The 25,233-nt window shown below is 30.6% G+C and overlaps 2 protein-coding genes and 1 pseudogene across 2 annotated transcripts; 1 reads left to right on the top strand and 2 right to left on the bottom strand.

Moving 5' to 3' along the window:
* Positions 1–207: 207 nt before the first annotated feature.
* On the top strand, positions 208–2,187 carry LOC117916675 (pectinesterase 2-like). The gene is made up of 2 exons (XM_034832818.1): positions 208–1,094; positions 1,254–2,187. Exons 1-2 carry the CDS (start codon positions 242–244, stop codon positions 1,940–1,942), a joined length of 1,542 nt encoding a protein of 513 aa, XP_034688709.1. The 5' UTR covers positions 208–241; the 3' UTR covers positions 1,943–2,187.
* Positions 2,188–12,282: 10,095 nt separating this feature from the next.
* Positions 12,283–13,989, bottom strand: LOC117916822 (pectinesterase 2-like). Its single transcript, XM_034833004.1, has 2 exons — positions 13,132–13,989; positions 12,283–12,971 (listed from the first exon to the last, which is right to left on the bottom strand). Exons 1-2 carry the CDS (start codon positions 13,979–13,981, stop codon positions 12,283–12,285), a joined length of 1,539 nt encoding a protein of 512 aa, XP_034688895.1. The 5' UTR covers positions 13,982–13,989.
* A 9,314-nt stretch (positions 13,990–23,303) lies between these two features.
* LOC117916840 lies at positions 23,304–25,019 on the bottom strand (annotated as a pseudogene).
* Positions 25,020–25,233: the final 214 nt, after the last annotated feature.

Genomic DNA, 25,233 nt, shown 5'->3' with positions numbered 1-25,233 from the left:
ACAAATATACATGTATAATTATGGAAGGGTCAATAATGCTACATCCTAAACATTTTTCCACGATATAGGAAGATACAATCAAACTTGATATTGCCTACTCGAAAACACAATGCCTGGCCTTCATTACCAACGCCCCTATATAAACCAATCATTGAAGCAATCATCTCCACACAAACCTTGATCAAAAGCTCTAAGGTACCAAATTCACTCTATTTTCTTACTTCCAATTAAGCTTGCAGCCATGGTTTTTGTAGCTCTTGTACTCGTGTCCCTCCTCCTTACTCCTCTCGTCTCTGGTTACTCCTCCCATGATGTAAAATCATGGTGCAGCCAGACACCCTACCCTCAACCTTGTGAGTACTTTCTGAGCCATAAGCCTGATCACTCCCCCATTAAACAGAAGTCTGATTTTCTCAATATATCAATGCAAGTTGCTTTGGAACAAGCCATGACTGCTCATGGTAACATATTTTCGCTAGGCTCCAAGTGCCGGAATGAGCGAGAAAAGGCTGCATGGAATGATTGTCTCGAGCTCTATGACCACACCATTCTTAAGCTCAACAAAACTCTCGATCCCAACACTAGGTGTACCCAAGTTGACGCTCAAACATGGCTCAGCACTGCTCTTACCAACCTCCAAACATGCCAAGACGGGTTCATCGAGCTCGGTGTGTCAGACCACTTTTTGCCCTTAATATCCAACAATGTTTCTAAGTTGATTAGCAACACTCTGTCCATCAACAAAGTTCCATATGCTGAGCCTAGTTACAAAGGGGGTTACCCAACTTGGGTGAAACCCGGTGACCGAAAGCTTTTGCAGTCTTCTTCTCTGGCTTCGCAGGCTAATATTGTGGTGTCCAAAGATGGCTCAGGGGATTACACGACAATCGGAGCAGCAATCACTGCAGCATCCAAGCGATCAGGAAGTGGAAGGTATGTGATATATGTGAAGGCAGGGACATACAGTGAGAATGTTCAGATTGGAAGCGGTCTGAAGAATATAACGCTGTTGGGTGATGGGATTGGAAAGACCATTGTCACTGGAAGTAGGAGTGTGGGGGGAGGATCTACTACATACAATTCAGCTACTGTTGGTAAGTGTCTATTGTCTGAGCTCTTACATTGGTGTTACTCCTTGTCTTATATACAATTAATAGTTTGAGAAATTGATTTGAATGTATACTTTATATGAAGGGCCACATATGAGCATTATATGAATTGCTAAGACATGTGATTGTGGTTTTGAATTTCAGCTGTGGTTGGAGATGGCTTCATAGCTCGCGGCATGACAATCCGTAACACTGCTGGAGCGTCCAACCACCAGGCAGTGGCTCTACGATCCGGGTCTGACCTCTCAGTGTATTACCAATGTAGCTTCGAAGGCTACCAGGACACACTCTACGTCTACTCTGACAGACAATTCTATAGAGAATGCGATATCTATGGGACTGTGGATTTCATTTTTGGAAATGCTGCAGTTGTGTTTCAAAAGTGCAATATTTATGCACGTAACCCTCCCAACAAGGTCAACACAGTAACTGCCCAAGGTAGGACTGACCCTAACCAAAACACTGGAATTTCCATACACGATTGTGAAGTTACAGCTGCTTCAGATCTAAAGCCAGTCCAAAGCTCGGTCAAGACATACCTTGGAAGGCCATGGAAAGAATATTCTCGGACCGTCTTCCTAAAGACCTACCTTGATAGCCTAATAAACTCGGCTGGTTGGTTGGAATGGAGCGGTGACTTTGCCCTAAACACACTGTATTATGGAGAGTACATGAATACTGGCCCCGGGTCATCCACATCTGGTAGGGTAAATTGGACTGGCTATCATGTGATTACTAGCTCAACTGAAGCAGCAAAGTTCACTGTTGGTAACTTCATCTCCGGCAATTCCTGGTTACCAGCTACCAACGTTCCTTTCACTTCTGGCCTTTGAATAGATCCAATTAATAGCACATGATATTCTATCATCCTACTATATATAGAAATGGTTCTAAATCTAGCTAATTTGAATTCCTTGTAGAAGAAAAAATAAATTGGTAGGATGGCAATGATCTGTAAAAGTCTAAACACTTGGCTTCTTTGTGTCATCTAATCCCTGCAATTGTTTCTATGTATCTTATTACAAACAGTGTGTTATTATTGATTGTTGTAAGAATGATACTGAATACAATTATTTCTTTTTGTGAGTCACTATTTCTTCTTTGAAATCTTGTCATTTAGTGATTAGGAGTTGTTAACTAGTCCAATGATTTGCTACCATAATTTCTTCTTTGACTTGTATGTCGATTCTATCTCTTGTACTATCTAAAATGGCAACAAGTCTACTCATTCCCTCTTTTTGCAGCTGCTAGGGTGAAAGAAGTGAAATCACAAGGAGCAAAAACAATATTAAAAAAAAAACAAGCATAAAAGCAAGAAGTACTACAAATTTCTGACATCACTGTCCCCCTTCAGAATTTTCAAGAATAATATTTATACCATTTGAAAATCAATCAATAAATCCAACAAAATTGTGAAATTGAAACACCCATCTGAAACAGCCATGTGAAAGTCTTTACAGCCCTATCAATTATTTGATAAAAAAAAAAACCTGCAATGCTGGATCGAAAATTCAATACTGAAGCAGCTAAACACACAGAATATTGACTGAAATGGGTGATGTAGACCCAGAAAATGCCCAGCTCATTCAAAGAATCGGATGGGTGGAGGTGGAAAAGGTGTGCCTGAGGAGCCGGGGCCGTGAAGAATTCCTCCTTTTGGATGGTCCATTTCAGTGGCGGACAAAAGTTGTCCGCAAAAGGCTGCCCTCTTTATTCTTTAATACCTTCTTTATTTCAACACATAAAAAGGAAAATTATAATAATTTTTAATATTTTTTATTTATAAATTATATTCATTTTAATGTAATTGAATTTTTTAACAATAAAAAATCTAGAAATAATAATAAAAAATCTACCCCATTTATTTATTTATTGAAAGGGAATGAGAATAAGTTTCAATAATAGGAATATGTCATACCTAATCTTCATGGAATTGGACTACAAGTTGATTTTCAGTTCTTTCTTCAACATTTTTGCTCTGATTGTGCAGCATGTTGAATTGCAGCTAAGGTCCATAATCCTCCATTATTGGTTGCTTAACAGTAAGAACCTGAAAAACATGATAAAAAGCTTGAGAAAAATGTGAGGAGACTTGAAATTGAAGGATAGATTAAATGAGCTAATGGAGCTTAGATGCACACCAAATTAATACAAAATGTCAATGAATACAAAGATTAATGGGAGCATTAACTCTTGAGATCGAGTTCATCAAAGAAAAAGGTATATTATGGTGTGCCACAATTTTGAATTTCATGCACCAATGGATTCTCTCCCAACTCATCATCTTCAAGACACTATCATCATCAAGTTTGTACCCCTTTTTAGAAGGCACATGAACATAGGACACGCAACCAAAAATGATAAAATAGGTTACCTTAGGTTTCATTATTCTATGATTCAAAAGGAGCATGGTGGTGCTTTGGTAATGTAGAAATCCTATTAAAAATGTAAGCTGCATTAATTTGAATTGATACTTCATCATAGAAGAAGATCTTTTACTTTTAAGCATACTTTCAGCTATCTCAAAATGATTTCCATTGGACTCTTCCCTACCCTATTTTGCTGAAGAATATAGCTGCCTCAACTACCTCAAAATGTCAAATTCTTCATAAAATTTTTCAAACTCAATGGAATCAAACTTAAACAACTTGTTTGCAAAATCTTCAAGGGAAAATCCATTGTGCTTTCAGGTGCTGTTGAAAGTGGTGGAATATGTTTATTCTACTAAAATCATTCACAAAGAGAACAAAGTCTATCTTATTTATTAAAAGAAATTGGTCCACAAATATTCGCATGCACCAATTCAACAGGTCTTGCAACTCTTTGCACCTTCCTTTTTACTTCTGACTAAAGTTCCAAACTCATGTCTATGATGCCAAAACTTCCAACATTTTGATGCCCGTGTCTATGATGCCACAACTAATTATCACTAAATAATGGGATATTGCATGCATATGTTCACAAATGAGTTAAATGGAAATTCTTAGTTTCTTAATGACATGTAAGATTCAGTTATCAGAAAAGTTTTTATAAAATTGTTAGTCAAATGATTAAAAAGAATTGTGAAGATCCATGTGTGTTAATATTTAATTGGGAGAGATTTTGGGAAAGTTGGTCAAAAGTCAATAGTTTGAAATTTTTGTCAGGTTATATGTAAAGAATAAGACTTTCAAAAATTAAATTTAAATTTGGAGAAAAATTTAAACATCAAATAATCAAGATTAGATTTCAAAATTTGAATATTAAGTATATTATGAGAATTAATTTAATTATTATTGGGTAATTATCAGAGAATTGTAATGAGAAAAACTTGGTAAAAAATTATACTATATCAAATTGTTATAATGGATTATTAAAAAGAAATTGAATTTAATTTTATAACGAATCAATTTAATTTTTATAATTAGAATTAAACCTTATAGAGAATTACAAAACATTAAACTAAATTGAATTGAAATTAAATTAAGATTAAATTATGACATATGAATTTAGAAAAACATATAGAAGGGTAAATTAATTAAATGTGAATTTAGTAAATTTAACTTCTAAAAGTTTGATTCAATTGAGGAATTTGAAAAGTGAAGTAAATTAAATAAAAGTTATACCAAAGGGTTGGGAATTTTATTATTACAAATTGAATGATTAGATAATTGATGAAATTAATTTCAAAATAATGCTTAAATTTTTGTTGGTAAATAAATATTGTTAAAATTAATGAGTTAAAAAGTTATTATGAATTTTAGCTTCTAGTATGTCAAATAATTATTTTATGTTTCAGATATTTTATGAAATTGATTTTTTTTTTTAATAGTTAATGGAATCATATCCTAAGTAAATTTCAGAGTAAAAAATACTTCGGGTAATTAAAGTTGAATTATATTTTTTTGAAAAGCATACTTGTAGTTGTAGTAATTTAATTAAGAATATAATGATATTTTTCGTAAGACATAATGGGGATGAGTTAAAAAAGAAAAAGGGAAAATAATAAAAGAAGGAAAAGGGGGAGATATAGGGAGATTGACTAAGAGCGGAAGAAAAAGGGGTTTCAACTTGGGGATACTCAGTGGACCTACCAAATGACCTTCGTTTCACATAAAATTTTAGAAGAATATTCTATTAACACGAGAAACATTCCTATAGAGTCAAATTTTAATTTCAATTGTTAGATTTTTGGATTTGAGGTAGGGTGATTTAACCCTAAAACTTTTATTCAATTTCTTTTCTTTAAAAAAAAAATCAAAGATTTGGTTGTTGGAAAATGAATACATGATATTTGGGTTATTCCTTATGCTATTTGGAATATGGTTACTGTTAGGGTTAAATTCTTTTGTGATTTATGGATTATTTATGGAGTTCTTTTTAGGTTTGTGGTGATTTAACTATAGAAAAATGGTTGTGTTGATTATTGGGAGTTATTGAGCATGTTTGAAGTAAATAAAATTTATATGATTATGGTTAGGTTGCATTTTGATGATATATGGGTTACCTTTTTTTTATGATATTTGAGATGATTTAATAGAAGAAAAATTGTTGTGTTGGTTATTGAAATTATTGAGCTTATTGGAAATAAATAAAATTTATATATTTATGGTTTAAATCATTTTTATGTTGATATATATATGAATTATTGGGAATTTTATTTTATGTTTGTGGTGATTTAATTGTTGTAGTGGTTGTTGGAATTATTGAACATGTTTGAGTAAATAAAATTATGTTATAGAAATTTGTACATTCTAATATATGAGTTAATTGCACTTCATATGCATCATGACTGTGTGAAGAAAAAGAAAAATTAAAAAAATTATTATGTGAAATGGAAACGAGAATGAAAAAACCCTGAAGATGGCAAAAATGAAAAGAAAAGAAAAATGAGAAATGGAAAGACCCTAGAAAGAGCAAATTAAGAAGGAAATGAGATTCTTATGGTGAAAGACCTAAAAGTTTACCTCAAGAAGACTCTGAATGGGGAGTGTATTTAGGTACGGACGTGTATCCTTTAGTGAAAGTCCGAGAACAACAGTGTATTGTTTGATTGCATGTAAGCATTTGCATCATGTTTGCATTTGGAAGAAGGATTGTATTATTTATTTGATTGACATCAATTGTATATTTGAATGTATTATTCAAGACTAAAATGACGTATTTATTTTGTAATTTTAGAATTGTTTGATATGCTATACATATAATTGAATAAAAAAAGTGATAATTTTTATTGATCTAAATTTGTATAGTTAAGATTTCATTTAATATATATAATGTAAATGAAATATTATATTTTGGCATATAACTCTATTCTATTGACCTAAAATTTCTAACCCATTTTGGTGTAAAATACCCTATAGAGCAATGTGGAAATACTCACCCCTTTATTTTCTAAAATTTTTAGATACAAATATAATTTCTGATAAATTACAGGAAGATCATAAAGTGTTCCAGAAAGCCCTAGAAAGTAAAAGAACGGTAATAATGGTTTTTTAATTTATATTATCTCTTTGGCATATACTAATTTGAGTTATATGAACTTTTATAACTTCAGTTATATTTTGTTAGTTTGTAAAACAATTTTAGAAATATTTTTTACTTAGAGATTTTTGTAAATATTTGGGTTATCACCTTGGATGGTAAGATGATTGATGGATTTATTATACTTGTGAATAGGTGATAGTTGGTTTTAGAAAATCTATATATATAGCTTAATAAAGCTTATTTGGGACTAGATGTTGATTTATTCCAAAAAAATAAAAAATAAAGTTATCAAGATTGAGTATCAGTTTAGATAAATGTAACTCTTAAGGTTAAACATTTGACCTAAAATCATGAGTCGAAATTGCCTAGAATTTGAAGTGTGACACGTCCACATTTTTCTTTTAACGACATCCACTTCTCATTGTTTATTTTTGAATAAGGTGGATGTAAAGAGAGAACAAATGAATGAGTTTAGCATCTCTCTCTCTCATTTTTTTAATAGCTTTTAAGCCTCTCTTCATGAGAGTAATGAGAGTAATTAAGTAACCCAATAATGGTTAATACACTAAAAATCTTTGGACTCTATGCTACCGTCACCTTATCACATTTCTTAGTTAAGCTTCTCAAAGTCTTTCAACCATTTTTTTTCTTGGCCAATTGCTTACCAAATTTTCATACATCTTTGGTTCAAACTTTTCCAACAAATTTCAAAACTAAATATACATAGATTCAATAGCATTCATTAGTTCGATAGTAAGTACCTTAGCAGTGTCATGACAAACCTTTTTTCTAATGTGTCCAAAACTTCTTTTGACTTTGTTTCTATGTAAATTTGAGGAAATATAGCTTTATCAACTACTGCTTATTGAATAAGCAACTATGCCTCAACATATTTCTTTCATACATCCTTAAGAGTCATCTAAAATTTCTTTTTCTACAAAACCTTTATCTATTAGCTCCCATGGATCTTAGGAGATAAAGAGATTCCTCATTTTCATGCTCCAAATTAACGTTTCACCCACATCCTTGAAAAGTGAAATGATAGAGAGGATTAGGATAAGACTACCCTTGCTTTGATCAATTTGGATCTAATACCAAAAAACAATCCAAAAAGAGAAAATTCTTCTATACAACTAATAGGAGAAGAGAAGTAAAATTAAGAGTAATAATAAGTATAAAAAATTAACGAAGGTGAAGGAAGAATATTGGAAAAGTGTATTACTTATTTTATAAATTTGATAAGCAATTAAATAGGTAAGCAAACCTAAGCAAACTAATGTAGAAAAGCAACCAGTAAATCACTAACATAAACACATGATGAACAAGGACCATTCACTAATTTAACATTATACTCATAATGTCACCGATAAGATATGACTCCATTTCAACATTAATCTTAACAATTTTCTCTTTGTACCTTCTACCTAATTTATAATCCCTTGATTTCCTATTTATTATCTACTCCATTACATCAAGTTTTGGATGTATACAAAAAAAAGCTAATAGAAAATATTTATGTATGCTTGATTGGGCTCAAGTATGTGCTCCATTGGCATATATAAAGTATGATCTACACAATATAAAGAGCTCGAATCACTTAACTCAAATTGATGTTAATGCCCTAGTTATGCATCTAACATATATTTTGAGTGTAATTTCAGGTTTAAGGAAGGAAAATGCATGCAAGTTGCAAGATTCATTTCCAACCAAGCAAGAGGAAGGGAGATCAAATATAACTAAAGAGAGACTTGGGACTTAAAAAGCATAAGAAAATCCAAATAAAAGCAAAATTAGTAATTCATGAGCATGAAAGATGGGTAATGGATGTTATGAGGTGAGATAGAGGGTAGAAACCATGAAGGAGGAGGTTTGAAGCAAATATAATCAAGTTCAAAATGAAGGAACTCAAAATCTAATAGTAGCATATACCCTAAATTTAAGGTGATTATGGAGTAATTCCCACGATCATTTTAGGGAAAGTCATATATGATTTTGAAGGTTGAAAAATGACAAATTTAACACTTCAAAAAATGCATGAATTGGAGTAAAAATTTAAAGACAATTGCACAAAATGATAAAAACTAAGTTTGGAATGCCCACTCAACTTTGAACCCAACATTGCAATTCAAACTTAGCAGCATATGGAGACCTTGGCAACTTACGAGTTTGAAATGCATTTTGAACTTACCCTTAATTACGAACTCAGGGGTTGTGAAAGTTGTCCAAGTTTTGTTTCAATTTGAAATCACTTCCAAAGGCTCTTATCCAATTCAACATGCATCCTAGACATTTAAAACTCATAATTTTTCATATTCAAATTTATAAATTTTGGAATAAGTGGTCAATTAGAAAGTATCACCTATCTCTTTAAGTAATATATATATATATATATATATATATAATATACATACATACATACATACGTACATACATATATACATATACATTCTTTTTTATTAAACACATTCTTGATTTTTTTTTTTTTTTATTAGATCTTTAGGCTTTCTTTATTTTATTTTCCATTCTTTTTAAAAAAATGTATTGGCAACCAAACATGTATTGTGAAGATAAATGTTTCACCATGTTTTGCTAACTTGATATGATCTCAAGGTGTTAACATGAAGGTGAAGAATTCAAAGGAGGAGTAATAAGAATACGAGAAGATTTTGAATGGTTTTCTTTTTGTTTTTAGTTTGAATTGGTAGAAATAAATCTATATTAGTTTATCTTATATAAGGTACAAAGATTCCTATCAAGGTACTATTGATTTATTAAAAGATCTTAATCACTAGTTAACTCAATTTGATCTTATTGTTAATAAATCTACAAGATGTATATATTCTTTTGATTGAATACAATTGAAAACTAAAATTAACTATTATATTTAACTGGTTAAGGAGATCTTTTTTTTTTTTAAAGTAAAAAATCAAGTTTCAAATGCAATTGGTCTTTAAGATTCAATTTGATCTTGAATTGACCTTGATCTTCAACCCTAGATTTTTCAATGTTTTCTCTCTAATGATTTGAAACTAGACTGTGAAACCCTTTGTGACATTTTCTTTTGTTTCATTCATTTCATTAAATATTTTAAGAAATTCTTATTCATTTTTTTATTTAAATTAAGTTTTTTTTTAGTTTAAGGAAACAATTAATCTTTTTAACCTAAAACAACTTAACACTTTAGTGTCAATTCTAGAGGATGACAACCCAAAATAATACAAAGTCGTAATAACTCTATTTCTGATTTTTCTTAGTTAGGATTGTCATGTATTTAGGCTATTTTTTTCTTAGTCGTTAATTGTAACATAGATTTGTGATTAATGCTTGAACCTTTATCTTCTAACCTGACATTTTTTTCTTGGTATCAAACCACAAGGAATAGTCCTATGACCATGGTTTCTTCATCAAATACCACCTGACAACTTCCTCTACTATTAGAAAATGAACCATACTTGATGTAAATCATAACTAAGATATCAAACACTTGATATCAACAATCAATAACTACCATGGTTTCTTATTTCATTGTGTTATAGTTTTCTTTGTTGACTATAGGTCTTAAATTTAGGTGGAGTGTTTTTGGTTGTTCTATGGAATAACTCATTCTATTGGGTCTAAAACCATTTGTTTAGGGGAAAATTTTATTTAGGATCTTAAGGTCAACCTATGTTTATTGTTTGACAGGATCTTGTGAGTTCCTAAAAAGATTGAGTGATATCAAAACAGTTGATTTTTATTAAAATGTTTCTCCTTCTATCAGTTATCCCTTGAATCACCTTAATTCTTTATCAAAACTTAATAACAAAATAAAGACTACCTTTATTTTGTATTTTGAACTTTTTATGTTTGAATGTTGTATCCTTGTTTGCGAAATCTTTTTATGTTTAGCTTTTATGTGAACTTACATTGTAGGTAAGCCATGAAAATCAAGCCACTTCATTTATATTTTGAAATTTCATCTTTTATTCTTTCAAAAAACAAATTTATCAAAGTGAAAAAGACTACCTTAGTCATATTATAATTTTGTATCTTTAAACCAAGAGCAAAAGTCACCACTCGCAACAATGGGGATTACTGTTTTTGGAATATTCTATCTTGTGCTTAAAAGGTAGTTTTCAGTTGTTAAGAATTATAAACTCCACTTTAAAAAAATTTAAAAAAAACTCCACTTTCAGTTATTGTGCTTAATGATCAATGAATATCATGTTAAACAGAAAGCTGGAAAAGCTACCATCAAACTGAATGAGTCCATGAGTGTGAAGAACTTAGCATGATCTAAGGACTTGAACTAGTAGTTAAATGAATCATATAAATTATACAGGAAGTTGGTTGATTAGGCAATATATTGTATCTTTCGTTTTATCTTTTTATTATCATATCAGTTAAGTTACAACAAGTATGTCACATTAGGTTTAATTTAAAAATTCTCCTAGTGAGAGCACCTATGGGCAGTCTCAATTGAGTTAGCTTAATTAATGGTATTTTCATATAAATAAGGAAGCCCAAAGGAAACCCCATCCTCAGCATTTTTTTCAAATTTTGTTAAGTCAAATTTTAGCTCAAGTTCACATAGATTTTCCTCTATTTTGCACAAAATTCTCATTCATCTTCCAAACCTTTCCATCTCCCCTACATCCTAAGGTCACCTCCCTGAGGTTCAACACTGAGCTTACCAGGATTTTAAAAATACAACTAACTCCCTATACTTAGGGAACCACATTTTAAGATACACGTTTGGGAGCAAAAACACAAGTTTTTCGACTATTCATGATGTTGATTTAGCATGTTTGGTTTGACTATTTGTGGGACTTGTAAACTCTATTTGTGGTCCATTAGGGTTTGCCTTCAGTTGTAATTGAAAATTCTACATGAGCCTTAATAAGAGATTGTTATTGTCCTATCAAGAGATGAATTTGTACATTCAAGGTAGTTTGAGGTGGTTACTCCTATCCTCCCAAGAAATTGAGATGTCTACCAAAGAGCACAAGGTGCTAAGTGACCAATGTAAAAACAAAGTACAAGAATTGGCCAGTGCAAGTTTCTTGGGAGAAAGTAGTGTCTTGTTCGAATAAACCTTTATATTTGATTTTCATATTTGATAGAATCGTTATGCAATCAATCAATAAAACAATGGTTCTTACATTTGTAGGTTTTTTATGAGATTATGTAGATGATTTTTCATGTAAATCGCTAATATTATGATATAACTGAATTTTTATTCATATCCCTAGATATTTTGAATTGATCAAAAAAGTAAAATATAAAATTTATTTAAATTTTGAATTTTAGGCTTAAAACTCAACACCATTAACCCTATATATAGATACACAGTTTCACAAACCAAGATAGAGACTTTCAAATCAAATCCAGGGAATCAGAAGATGAAAGTTTCTCAAATCACAATGTGAGAATTATCTTATTAAAACCCAAAGAAGATTAGTGACTCACAAAAAGAAAGTAATTTCATTCAATATCATTCTTTACAACAATGAATAAAGAATCATAACTCACAATTTGTAGTAAGGTACAATGAAACAAATGCAGCTATTAGACGACACGATGAAACCAAGTGTTTAGGCTTTTAGGGATCATTACCATATTCCCCCACCAATTTGATTTTCCTCCTATGAGGAATTCAAATTAGCTAGATTTAGCACCATTTCTATAGAAGGATGATAGAATAGCATGTGCTATTAATTGGATCTATTCAAAGGCCAGAAGTGAAAGGAACGTTGGTAGATGGTAACCAAGAATTGCCGGAGATGAAGTTACCAACCGTGAACTTTGCTGCTTCAGTTGAGCTAGTAATCACATGATAGCCAGCCCATTTTACCCTACCAGATGTGGATGACCCGGGGCCTGTATTCATGTACTCTCCATAATACAGTGTGTTTAGGGCAAAGTCACCGCTCCATTCCAACCAACCAGCCGAGTTTATTAGGCTATCAAGGTAGGTCTTTAGGAAGACGGTCCGAGAATATTCTTTCCATGGCCTTCCAAGGTATGTCTTGACCGAGCCTTGGACTGGCTTTAGATCGGAAGCAGCCGTAACCTTACAGTCGTGTATGGAAATTCCAGTGTTTTGGTTAGGGTCAGTCCTGCCTTGGGCAGTTACTGTGTTGATCTTGTTGGGAGGGTTACGAGCATAAATGTTGCAATTTTGAAACACAACTGCAGCATTCCCAAATATGAAATCCACAGTCCCATATATATCGCATTCTCTATAGAACTGTCGCTCAGAGTAAGTGTAGAGAGTATCTTGGTACCCTTCAAAGCTACATTGGTAATACACTGAGAGGTCAGACCCGGATCGTAGAGCCACTGCCTGGTGGTTGGATGCTCCAGCGGTGTTACGGAATGTCATGCCACGAGCTATGAAGCCATCTCCAACCACAGCTGAAATTCAAAACCACAATCACATGTCTTAGCGATTAACATAATGCTTATACCTGACCCTTAATACGAAGTACACAATTCAAATCAATCCCTCAAATTCTTAACTGGATGTAAGACAAGGAATAACATCAATGTAAGAGCTTAGAGAATAGACACTTACCAACTGTAGCTGACTTGAATGTAGTAGAGCCTCCCCCCACACTCTTACTTCCGGTGACTATGGTCTTTCCAATTCCATCACCCAGCAACATTATATTCTTCAAACCGCTTCCAATTTGAACATTCTCACTATATGTCCCTGCCTTCACATATATCACATACCTTCCACTTCCTGATCGCTTGGATGCTGCAGTGATTGCTGCTCCGATTGTCGTGTAATCCCCTGAGCCATCTTTTGACACCACAATATTCGCCTGCGAAGCCAGAGAAGAAGACTGCAAAAGCTTTCGGTCACCAGGTTTCACCCAAGTTGGGTAACCCCCTTTGTAACTAGGCTCGGCATATGGAACTTTGTTGATGGATAGAGTGTTACTAATCAACTTGGAAACATTGTTGGACATTGAGGGCAAAAGGTAGTCTGACACACCAAGCTCGATGAACCCGTCTTGGCATGTTTGGAGGTTGGTAAGAGCAGTGCTGAGCCATGTTTGAGCGTCAACTTGGGTGCACCTAGTGTTGGGATCAAGAGTTTTATTGAGCTTAAGAATGGTGTGCTCGTAGAGCTCAAGACAATCATTCCACGCAGCCTTTTCTCGCTCATTCCGACACTTGGAGCCCAGGGAAAGGGTGTTACCATGAGCAATTATGGCACGTTCTAAAGCAAGTTGCATTGATAAGTTGAGAAAATCGGACTTTTGTTTGATGAGGGAGTGATCAGTCTTTTGGCTCAAAAAGTAGTCACAAGGTTGAGGGTTGGGTGTCTGGCTGCACCATGATTTTACATCATCGAAGGAGTAAACAGAGACGAGAGGAGTAAGGAGGGACAGGAGTACAAGAGCTATAAAAGCCATGGCTGCAGGCTTTGAGTGATGAACAATGGATGTAATGAAATGGGGTGAGTTTGGTAGGTAGCTTAGGGCTTTTGATGAAGGTTTGTGCGGGGATGATGGCTTCAATGGTTGCTTTATATAGAGGCAGTAGCAATGGGGATATGTGTTTTTGAGCAGGCAATATCAAGTTTGATTATATCTTCATACAGAGGGAGGAATTAATGTTTAGGATGTAGCTAGCATTATTGACCTTTTCATGCAGAATATATTTCTATATGTTGACCAGTTGAAAAGGAGGAGGAAACCAGGGCAGGTCATGCATGGAACGCTTTCATCCTCACCTTCTAGTAGTGTGGGCCAGCAGACAATATCAAGTGGACGATACAACCAGCTGGTCAAAGGATTGGCATGGATCTACGTGCCCATTGTTTCATTTGGTTCAGACTTCAGAGTCACGCTACCTTAATGAATATCTGGAAATATAAAAATCAGCATGCATGTCTGTAATACTTTTGAAATCAATGCTCCACTGTTACAGAGCCTACTTTTCTGAATCACTTTTCAAGAGCCAAAACATTATCCTCTATAGAGTTTAATCATGGTCAACAGCGACGCGTTTTCAGCTAAACTTTTGAGGGAGCCAGTTCCATGCCTAACCTGGCTAGAAAATTAAATTTAAACTAGTAGTATGAAAGACGGCGTCACCTTAATATCAGAAAACTATGCATGCAAAACACGATGACAAACACCAATTTTCTTCAGTACTTGTGCCCTTTTGACTCTCAAATTTTTATTATTATGTCACGTGCATGTGACCTGGCCCCATATATATGGTTAATTGAGCCATCCAGACATGACCCCCTTTGGCTAACAATTAAATCCTTCAGAACACCTGAGAGGAAAAGTATAACGCTTTAGGAATCTGTGTTCTACTTTCATGTGCAAGGAAGATGTTAGACATCACATTATAAGTCGTATATTATTTAAATTTGCAGGATTTTGACATGGGTTCGGTCTCATCATTCAAAACCTTCATTGCATTGGACCCAGAAAATGTTGGCATATTCATTTGTGACATCATTATTAGTATACTTTTTAAATTTATTTCCTTTATTTTAAAAATTATTTTGTGATGTATGAGATTAACTTTTATTTATATTGAATTCTAGTTCTTCTAAATTAAGAATTGGTGGTCATAATACTCAAGTACTCAAGTAGCACCAGTAATTTTATTAATTATTTTTAAATTTTTTTAATTGAATTTTTGTATTCATTTAGTTTGTTGCTTTATTATCATAATTTAGTCTTTTATTCCTTTTTGCTATTTAATAATTTTTTTTTTTTACTGATGTAAAAAATTTACTTAAACCATTTATAAAATTTAATTGTTCAAGATGATCCAAAATTATTAGAAAATTCTATTGAAAGAATTAAAAAGGATTTTCTAATTAATATTCATTCATTTACTCTAAGAACTTTATTATTTAGAGAGAAACTTGTAAAGTTGTGAATTTACATTGTAAAAAAATTCCTACAAATGTTTTAACAATATGAAATTTAATATGTAAAATATTGGATATTAGCTACAACTTACCAAAAGACTATATAATTAGATTATAAAGTAAGAACATTCTAATTCTTACTTTCAACCAACTAGTGATGATGACTGCAACATTAGAGATATTTTGAAATGTTTCAATGATGTAACATAATTTTTTTTCTCAAATTTATGTGTCAATATTCAACATTTTTAGTAATTATTAATACAAACATAGTAAGTATTAATAAATATTGGAGTAAGTTTCCTTTAATTTTTATTATTATTATTAAATAATAAAATCTATTGGTCCCAATTCGGATAAACGTACAAAATTAATAACTTTGTTAAATTCATAAAATAATAATATTTTAGAAATTTATAAGCCCAAAGAAGTATAAATTAATAATTAATAAAATGCATTACATATATATTTAACTATATATTTTTTAATTTTTGGAATTATTTACGTTTCTATATATTAATTTTTCGCCATATTCATTGTTTTTATATTTATAAATCATACATGTACAAGAATGAGCAATAGAAATATAATACTCTTTATAAATTCATAAATATTCATTTATCAATAGATTAATAAATTATTCATTTATCCATAAATTAATAAGCTCATTAAGATAATAATTTCTTTTGATTCCAAGTATTATTTTATAAGGGCTTATGCAGGAGTATTAGGGCCACTACTATATGAAGAATATAAAATTTTAATAATAATGAATCTACCAAATATTCTTTTACACAAAGCTCTTAATCCAATCAACTTCCCTTAAGACCATCTTTGGTACACAATAGCGAGGAATCGAAATGGACATCACATTCCTTTTTTCATCCACTCTCATGTTTAGATAATTAATTCCCTTAATACAAGTTATTTTTAAATAAACTTTTCAGAAATAAAAGGTCAAAAACTTATTTGAATAAGTTGTTTTTTAAAACTAGTTTTTTATTTGATTTTGTAGAAAAATTATATATTGAATTTATATAATATAAAATAAATTTGATTCATCTCTTATTAAAAATAAAAAATAATTTTTAATTACAAATAAATTAAAAAATAAATATTTTTTAATAAAATATTAATATTAATATTATAATAAAATTATAAATTATATTTTTTATAAATATTATAAAAATATGGATATTAACATTCTCATAAAAGCATAATTGATTTATTTTGATAAATATAAAAATAATAATAATCTAAAATTAATAATTCCTAATACTATTTAATTTTAAGTTTTTTAAGTATAAATGAACTAAGTTTTTTCATTACATGCATATATTTAGTACTCAATTATGAATAGAGTACTATAAAATTTTTATTTAATTTGTAATTAATTAATCAATTTTTTGAATTCCAAACTATTTTTAAAAAATATTTTAAATTATATAGTTTGAGAGTTTTTTTTAAATGAAAATACATAACTATTTTAAACTATATGAATAATATTATTGTCAATTTATTTATTTTTCTGTTTTTATTCTTATTGTTACATAACATTCAAATGAAAACAAATAATCATTCCAACCTTATATTCCTAGTGCATCCAAATACAAAAATTCAAATCACCAAATTCATTCTTACAAAAGAAAAAATAAAAATAGAAACAAAATATTCATTCTCATTATGATTTCCATTTACCAAACATGGTTCGAAAGTAAGCCTCATTCTTGAAAGTTTGACAAAAGAAAGAAATCAACTTTTAACTCTCTTCAAAATTACAATATTATGTTGAACCTTCTTTTTTTAATAAGAATGTTGATAGTGTTTTTCATATTTTAGGATGGTGGAAAGCTCAACAAAATAGATTATTTGTGCTTTCCATTATGGAAAATGATTTATTATCAATTTCTGTTTCTACTATTGCATTAAAAATAACTTTCAGTTGGTAGAAATTGTTAAACTATAAATTTTTATAAAAGCTTAACTTGATAGGACTTCAGTTCATATTAATGTATATTATGTTCTTTAACAAATTATGATCCACGACTTACTAGGCTAATTGTATCAATGCTACAAGTTCTCATGCATGTGTACAACCAGTTGGGAGAAAGCAATAATAAGTACTCAAGAAAATAAGGTGAAAGAAGTATTAGTAGACGTGGAAATAATCCAACTTAATAATGATGAGAATGATAATAATAATATATGTATGAAAATAAATGTTTTTATAATCGGATCGATTGTTGAATTAGAAAAGTTACTATTTTACAATTTATTAATTGAATCGATGATTAAATTGATAATGTCATAAATATATAATTTATATATTATTAAAATTAAACATATCATATACATTTTGTAAATATAAAAAAAAAAAATCAATAATATTTATTTTTTTTCATCTTTAATATATGAATGTATTAATATTTTATTATATATATGTATATATATATATATATATATATATATATATATATATATATATATATACATTTTTATTATTATAAAAAATTAGAAAAGAAGTTTGTTATATAATTTATTGTTGTTTATATATGTGCATAAAGCAAAGACGACTTAGTGGTGTTTTTTATTGTTGTCTATTGTTGTTTATATTGAACTTTATAATTTAAAAATTCTCCAAGTAAGAGCACAGTTGAGTTAGCTTAATTAACGATATTTCTCTAGAAATAAGGAAGCCCTATCCTCAGCATTTTTTTTCAAATTTTGTTAAGTCAAAATTTAGCTCAAGTTCCCTTAGTTTTTCCTTTGTTTTGCATAAAATTCTCATTCATCTTCCAAGTCTTTCCATTTCTCCAACATCCTAAGGTCACCTCCTTCTTGAGGTTCAACACTCGGCTAACCAAGATTTTAAAAATACAACCAACTCGCTATACTTGGGAACCACATTTTAAGATACACGTACACTTGGGAGAAAAAACATAGGGTTTTCGACTATGCACGATGTTGATTAGAGATTTGTTGATTAACATGTTTGGTTTGACTATTTGTATGACTTGTAAACTGTATTTGATAGTACAGTTTCATTAATCACTGTTAGTCAAATTAATTAGCCAGATCTTTGTGGTCCATTAGGGTTTACCTCCATATGTTGAAAATTAACTACTACAAAAATAATTTATGGTGTCATTATTTATAGTGTCACTTTTAAAATAATGACACCATAGGTCCAAAAAGGTGACACATTATATAAAAAATTTTAATTATGATAGATGGTATTTTTTGAAAAGTGACACCAGATAAATATAATTTTTTAAATATCATAACAATATGAACCCACTTTGAGAATAATGATAGTATATAAAAAGCTCATTGTTTTCACATACCCACAATCCAAAAAACCTCATTCCATAACCCTAACTATAATTTTCTTCTACCTCTTCTCACACTCATAGTTAACACAAAATAGTTTTTCTCTGCATCATAAGCACTCATGTAATCTAAAATCTCTTAAATCTATCATTTTTATTTTTTTATTAATGTCAAAAATCTTTATTAGTAAACTAATTTATATTCATTCATTTGGTATATTTATAATGTGGATGGTGTAAATGGTGTTTTTTTATTGAGTTGTAGGAAAATAAAAACTAGGTTTAACATTCCACTAAATCTTTTGTTTCATTGTTAAACCCATAAACCACAAAACAAATGAAAATAAGAAAAATGATTTTTTAATACTAGTCATACTCAGAACAAAAGATAAATGTTTTGCAGCATTAAATTCTCTTTTCATCTAGTAGGAAATTTCATTTGATGAGAGTTTTTATTTGTTTTCTAGGAATATTATAATATATTATGATGAGGATATTGATCGGTGATATTTGAAAAATAATTTTCTCAAAAATTATTCTCAATATTGTTGTCTTCTACAAAAGGAAAATGAAATAGTACTTTTCATATCATGTATGAGACGGTTTGGAATGTTGGAATTAACAATGAGAAATTAATTTTATTTTTTATTTATTAATATGAATGAATTGTTTTTTAAGATTTAAATAGGAATGAAAATTTTTATGATTATAAAAATGGTTCATCTCTCGTCTTGTTCTATTCATATTTTTTCTATTCTAAAAATATGTTTCTTTTTTTTTTCTTTTATTTTCTTATGTTCACCAAACTTTAGAGTAATTTGAGGTTGATGATGAAATTTCCCTTTCAAGGTTAGGAAATTTCTATAAAATCCTTTTATTACATAATATTTTTCCATTCCTTCCATCAAACTACCATTTTTTTTAGGAGAAGAAGAAGATATTTGATAATTTTCTTTTAATCTTCTATGAGATTCCCTTTATTAAATTGTTTGTTTATTTTCTAAAAATATTATAGTATGTTTTGATGAGGATATGGGTTGGTGATATTTGAAAAATAATTTTTGAGAAAATTATTATCAATATTATCATCTAAAAAGAAATGAAATAGTTTCCATATCATGTGTACGAAAATATTTGGAGTCGGTTTGGAAGGTTGAAGTTCACAATGAGAAATTAATTTTATTTATTATTTATTAATGTAATTGAATTTTTTTAAAAAAAATTAAAAATGAATGAAAATTTTATGATAATAAAAATAAAATCTTATATTTTGATTTTTTTTTTTTTTTCTATTTTTTGTACATGTATTATGGTTCATCTCTCCTCTCATTCTATTTTATTCATATTCCTATATTTGATTCATAATCTAAGGAAAGCAAAAAAAATATTTGATTTTTTTTAAGATTCTATTTCAATCCGACATAGAATTTTCTACGAAAACAAAAGTACGTAATTGAATTCATTAGTAGGTTTGATTGGGTTTTTGTAATAATAAATTGATCATTTGATAAATAAAATTGAGATCCAACTAGAATGATTAAATTCTAAAAATATGTTTTGTTTTTACCTTCTTTTCTTATTGTTTTTATATGCATTGACCAAACTTTGGATAATTTGAGATTAATAATGAATTTTTTCTTTCAAGGTTAAGAAATTTGTATAAAATCCTTTTAGTATAAAGTTTTTTTCAATTCCTTCCATAAAACTTTGCCTTTTTACTCTTTTTTTTTTAAAAAAAAAAAGATGTTTGATAATTTATTAATCTAAAGAATATTAAAAGTAAAAAAAAATTAAAATTAAAATATTGAATATCTTTGATGTTTTTATTTTTTTATTATTTTTATTTGAACATATTTTTCATATCCAAATTTTTTATTAATTATTTTAATTAAAAAAAAAGCAATATCAATTGGAGTTGTGGCTGAAAAATTAATAGTTTTTATGAAAGTTTTTTTAATTCTTTCTCATACTATTTTTTCTCTTACCATTTTTTAATAATAAATTAGGTTTGACTTATATACACAATTTTTATGCTTGTTATTATATCATGTCATATCATATTAATAGTTGAAAACATTTTTATATTTTGTTACTAATATTTTATTTTATATAAAATATTGAAATTAAGAAAATCCTTCCAAGAAAGAAATATATATATATATATATATATATATATATATATATATATATATATATATATATATATATATATATATATATATATATATATATGTGTGTGTGTGTGTGTGTGTGTGTGTATAAAAAGAATTAGGTGTTAAAAATGATTTTTAAAAGCATAATGAATTATAAAAAATAAATTAAAAAAGTGTAGATTTTAAGTGGAAGATTAGTATTTTCTAAAATTTTAGATTTAGATTTATATTTTGATTTTTTAGTTTTATTTTATTTTTTATTTTCTTGAATTGTTTTTATTTGAATTCATATATGACTACTTTGTTACAAGATTTATTAAAAGGATAATTGTTGATTCTATAGTTATTGCATTAAAGGTTTTACTTATTTAATGAATTATACGTAATTTTATACTTCCAATTATTGTGATATTGATATTATCCTCATTTGATTTTAGTTTGATGATAAAAAAAAAAAAAAAAAAAAAAAAAAACATATTCTTAAGTAAAATTCGATGAAATTATAGGAGAATCGGCTAATTTTGTGTTATAACTAATCATTAATCATGTTGATTTATCATGATCATGCATGGTGAGTCCCTTAGCTACCATATGAATTTTTCATTGGTATTGTATAGCCTTACTTTTTCTTTAAAAACTATTTTATATCAAAATGGGAAAAAGAAAAAAGAAAATATTAGTACTTACATTTGTTTATTTTTTATAACATCAATTAATCTTTATTTTCAATAAGAACTCTAAAACTTATTAAACTATGAAATACAAGTATATACTCTTAGGAGGATGGTATGGAGAATAAAAAAGAAAGGAGAAAGAGGCAATAAGATTTAAGTTTTTAAATGTGACTCTTATGTCATACATTGTAGGACATAAACATTACTTTAATTTGTATTGAGAATTTTGGATTTTTGGGTGCAACTCTTATGTCATTTTATGGTTAGTTGGTTTTATGCATATGAAATGCAAGTATACATAAATGTTGGGATGCTTAATATTTCTAAATCATGTTATAATGTGTATTCACTTTTTTTTTTAGTTTTGGTAGGTTTGATGAGTTTAATGTACTATCTTTTTGTGAATATTTGATATACAAATATTATTGAATGATGTAATGTATTATAGATTAATACATAAGCATTACAAAAATATAAGTTAAATATGATATAATTATTATATTCATGGACAAAATATACACAAGTTGATCTTATTTGTTAATAAATATCACAAAAATCTATAGGTTAATCAACAAAAAAACAACCATATCTTTCATAATCATTTACAATGATGTGACACCATAACTCAAATGTAATACATTTAATGTGACATCATAACTCAAAGGTGATGCATCTAATAAGACACCCTATATATCTCACACAGCTCCATATCAAATTAAGCATCATTAGAAATATATAGTATCACTCCTGAATACGTCATCATTTATCTATTTTGGTGTCACTTCCAAATATATCACCAATTGGTACTCTTTATGGTGTTAGTGAATAAGATGACTCTCTACATTGAGCCTTAATATGAGATTATCATTGTCCTACTAAGCATTCCCAGAACTCTCAAGAAATGAATTTGTATTCAAGGTAGTTAGAGGTGGTTACTCGTGTCCTCTCAAGAAATTGAGATGTCTACCAGGTACCACAAGGTGCTAAGTGACCAATGTAAAAACAAAGTACAAGAATTGGCCAGTGCAAGTTTCTTGGGAGAAAGTAGTGTGTAGTTCGAATAAACCTTTATATTTGATTTTCATATTTGATAGAATCGTTATGCAATCAATAAAACAATGGTTCTTACATTTGTAGGTTTTTATGAGATTATGTAGATGATTTTTCATGTAAATCGCTAATATTATGATATAACTGAATTTTTATTCATGTCCCTAGATATTTGAATTGATCAAAAAAGTAAAATATAAAATTTATTTAAATTTTGAATTTTAGGCTTAAAACTCAACACCATTAACCCTATATATAGATACACAGTTTCACAAACCAAGATAGAGACTTTCAAATCAAATCCAGGAAATCAGAAGATGAAAGTTTCTCAAATCACCAATGTGAGAATTATCTTATTAAAACCCAAAGAAGATTAGTGACTCACAAAAAGAATGTAATTTCATTCAATATCATTCTTTACAACAATGAATAAAGAATCATAACTCACAATTTGTAGTAAGGTACAATGAAACAAATGCAGCTATTAGACGACACGATGAAACCAAGTGTTTAGGCTTTTAGGGATCATTAGCATCCCCCCGCCAATTTGATTTTCCTCCTACGAGGAATTCAAATTAGCTAGATTTAGCACCATTTCTATAGAAGGATGTTAGAATATCATGTGCTATTAATTGGATCTATTCAAAGGCCAGAAGTGAAAGGAACGTTGGTAGATGGTAACCAGGAATTGCCGGAGATGAAGTTACCAGCCGTGAACTTTGCTGCTTCAGTTGAGCTAGTAATCACATGATAGCCAGCCCATTTTACCCTACCAGATGTGGATGACCCGGGGCCTGTATTCATGTACTCTCCATAATACAGTGTGTTTAGGGCAAAGTCACCGCTCCATTCCAACCAACCTGCCGAGTTTATTAGGCTATCAAGGTAGGTCTTTAGGAAGACGGTCCGAGAATATTCCTTCCATGGCCTTCCAAGGTATGTCTTGACCGAGCCCTGGACTGGCTTTAGATCGGAAGCAGCCGGTAACCTTACAGTCGTGTATGGAAATTCCAGTGTTTTGGTTAGGGTCAGTCCTGCCTTGGGCAGTTACTGTGTTGATCTTGTTGGGAGGGTTACGAGCATAAATGTTGCAATTTTGAAACACAACTGCAGCATTCCCAAATATGAAATCCACAGTCCCATATATATCGCATTCTCTATAGAACTGTCGCTCAGAGTAAGTGTAGAGAGTATCTTGGTACCCTTCAAAGCTACATTGGTAATACACTGAGAGGTCAGACCCGGATCGTAGAGCCACTGCCTGGTGGTTGGATGCTCCAGCGGTGTTACGGAATGTCATGCCACGAGCTATGAAGCCATCTCCAACCACAGCTGAAATTCAAAACCACAATCACATGTCTTAGCGATTAACATAATGCTTATACCTGACCCTTAATACGAAGTACACAATTCAAATCAATCCCTCAAATTCTTAACTGGATGTAAGACAAGGAATAACATCAATGTAAGAGCTTAGAGAATAGACACTTACCAACTGTAGCTGACTTGAATGTAGTAGAGCCTCCCCCCACACTCTTACTTCCGGTGACTATTGGTCTTTCCAATTCCATCACCCAGCAACATTATATTCTTCAAACCGCTTCCAATTTGAACATTCTCACTATATGTCCCTGCCTTCACATATATCACATACCTTCCACTTCCTGATCGCTTGGATGCTGCAGTGATTGCTGCTCCGATTGTCGTGTAATCCCCTGAGCCATCTTTTGACACCACAATATTCGCCTGCGAAGCCAGAGAAGAAGACTGCAAAAGCTTTCGGTCACCAGGTTTCACCCAAGTTGGGTAACCCCCTTTGTAACTAGGCTCGGCATATGGAACTTTGTTGATGGATAGAGTGTTACTAATCAACTTGGAAACATTGTTGGACATTGAGGGCAAAAGGTAGTCTGACACACCAAGCTCGATGAACCCGTCTTGGCATGTTTGGAGGTTGGTAAGAGCAGTGCTGAGCCATGTTTGAGCGTCAACTTGGGTGCACCTAGTGTTGGGATCAAGAGTTTTATTGAGCTTAAGAATGGTGTGCTCGTAGAGCTCAAGACAATCATTCCACGCAGCCTTTTCTCGCTCATTCCGACACTTGGAGCCCAGGGAAAGGGTGTTACCATGAGCAATTATGGCACGTTCTAAAGCAAGTTGCATTGATAAGTTGAGAAAATCGGACTTTTGTTTGATGAGGGAGTGATCAGTCTTTTGGCTCAAAAAGTAGTCACAAGGTTGAGGGTTGGGTGTCTGGCTGCACCATGATTTTACATCATCGAAGGAGTAAACAGAGACGAGAGGAGTAAGGAGGGACAGGAGTACAAGAGCTATAAAAGCCATGGCTGCAGGCTTTGAGTGATGAACAATGGATGTAATGAAATGGGGTGAGTTTGGTAGGTAGCTTAGGGCTTTTGATGAAGGTTTGTGCGGGGATGATGGCTTCAATGGTTGCTTTATATAGAGGCAGTAGCAATGGGGATATGTGTTTTTGAGCAGGCAATATCAAGTTTGATTATATCTTCATACAGAGGGAGGAATTAATGTTTAGGATGTAGCTAGCAT

The sequence above is a fragment of the Vitis riparia genome, chromosome 6 (assembly GCF_004353265.1).
Source record: "Vitis riparia cultivar Riparia Gloire de Montpellier isolate 1030 chromosome 6, EGFV_Vit.rip_1.0, whole genome shotgun sequence".
In the NCBI taxonomy this organism is placed as follows: Eukaryota; Viridiplantae; Streptophyta; class Magnoliopsida; order Vitales; family Vitaceae; genus Vitis; species Vitis riparia.
The sequence above is the reverse complement of the archived record's forward strand: the minus strand, read 5'-3'. Positions and strand labels throughout refer to the sequence as shown.

Bases quoted from the DNA above. Each gene is read 5' to 3' on its own strand.
- LOC117916675 (XM_034832818.1), top strand. From the start codon at position 242: ATGGTTTTTGTAGCTCTTGTACTCGTGTCCCTCCTCCTTACTCCTCTC. The intron at 1,095-1,253 runs GTAAGTGTCTAT...TTTGAATTTCAG, and splicing joins ATACAATTCAGCTACTGTTG to CTGTGGTTGGAGATGGCTTC.
- LOC117916822 (XM_034833004.1), bottom strand. From the start codon at position 13,981: ATGGCTTTTATAGCTCTTGTACTCCTGTCCCTCCTTACTCCTCTCGTC. The intron at 12,972-13,131 runs GTAAGTGTCTAT...TTTGAATTTCAG, and splicing joins ATTCAAGTCAGCTACAGTTG to CTGTGGTTGGAGATGGCTTC.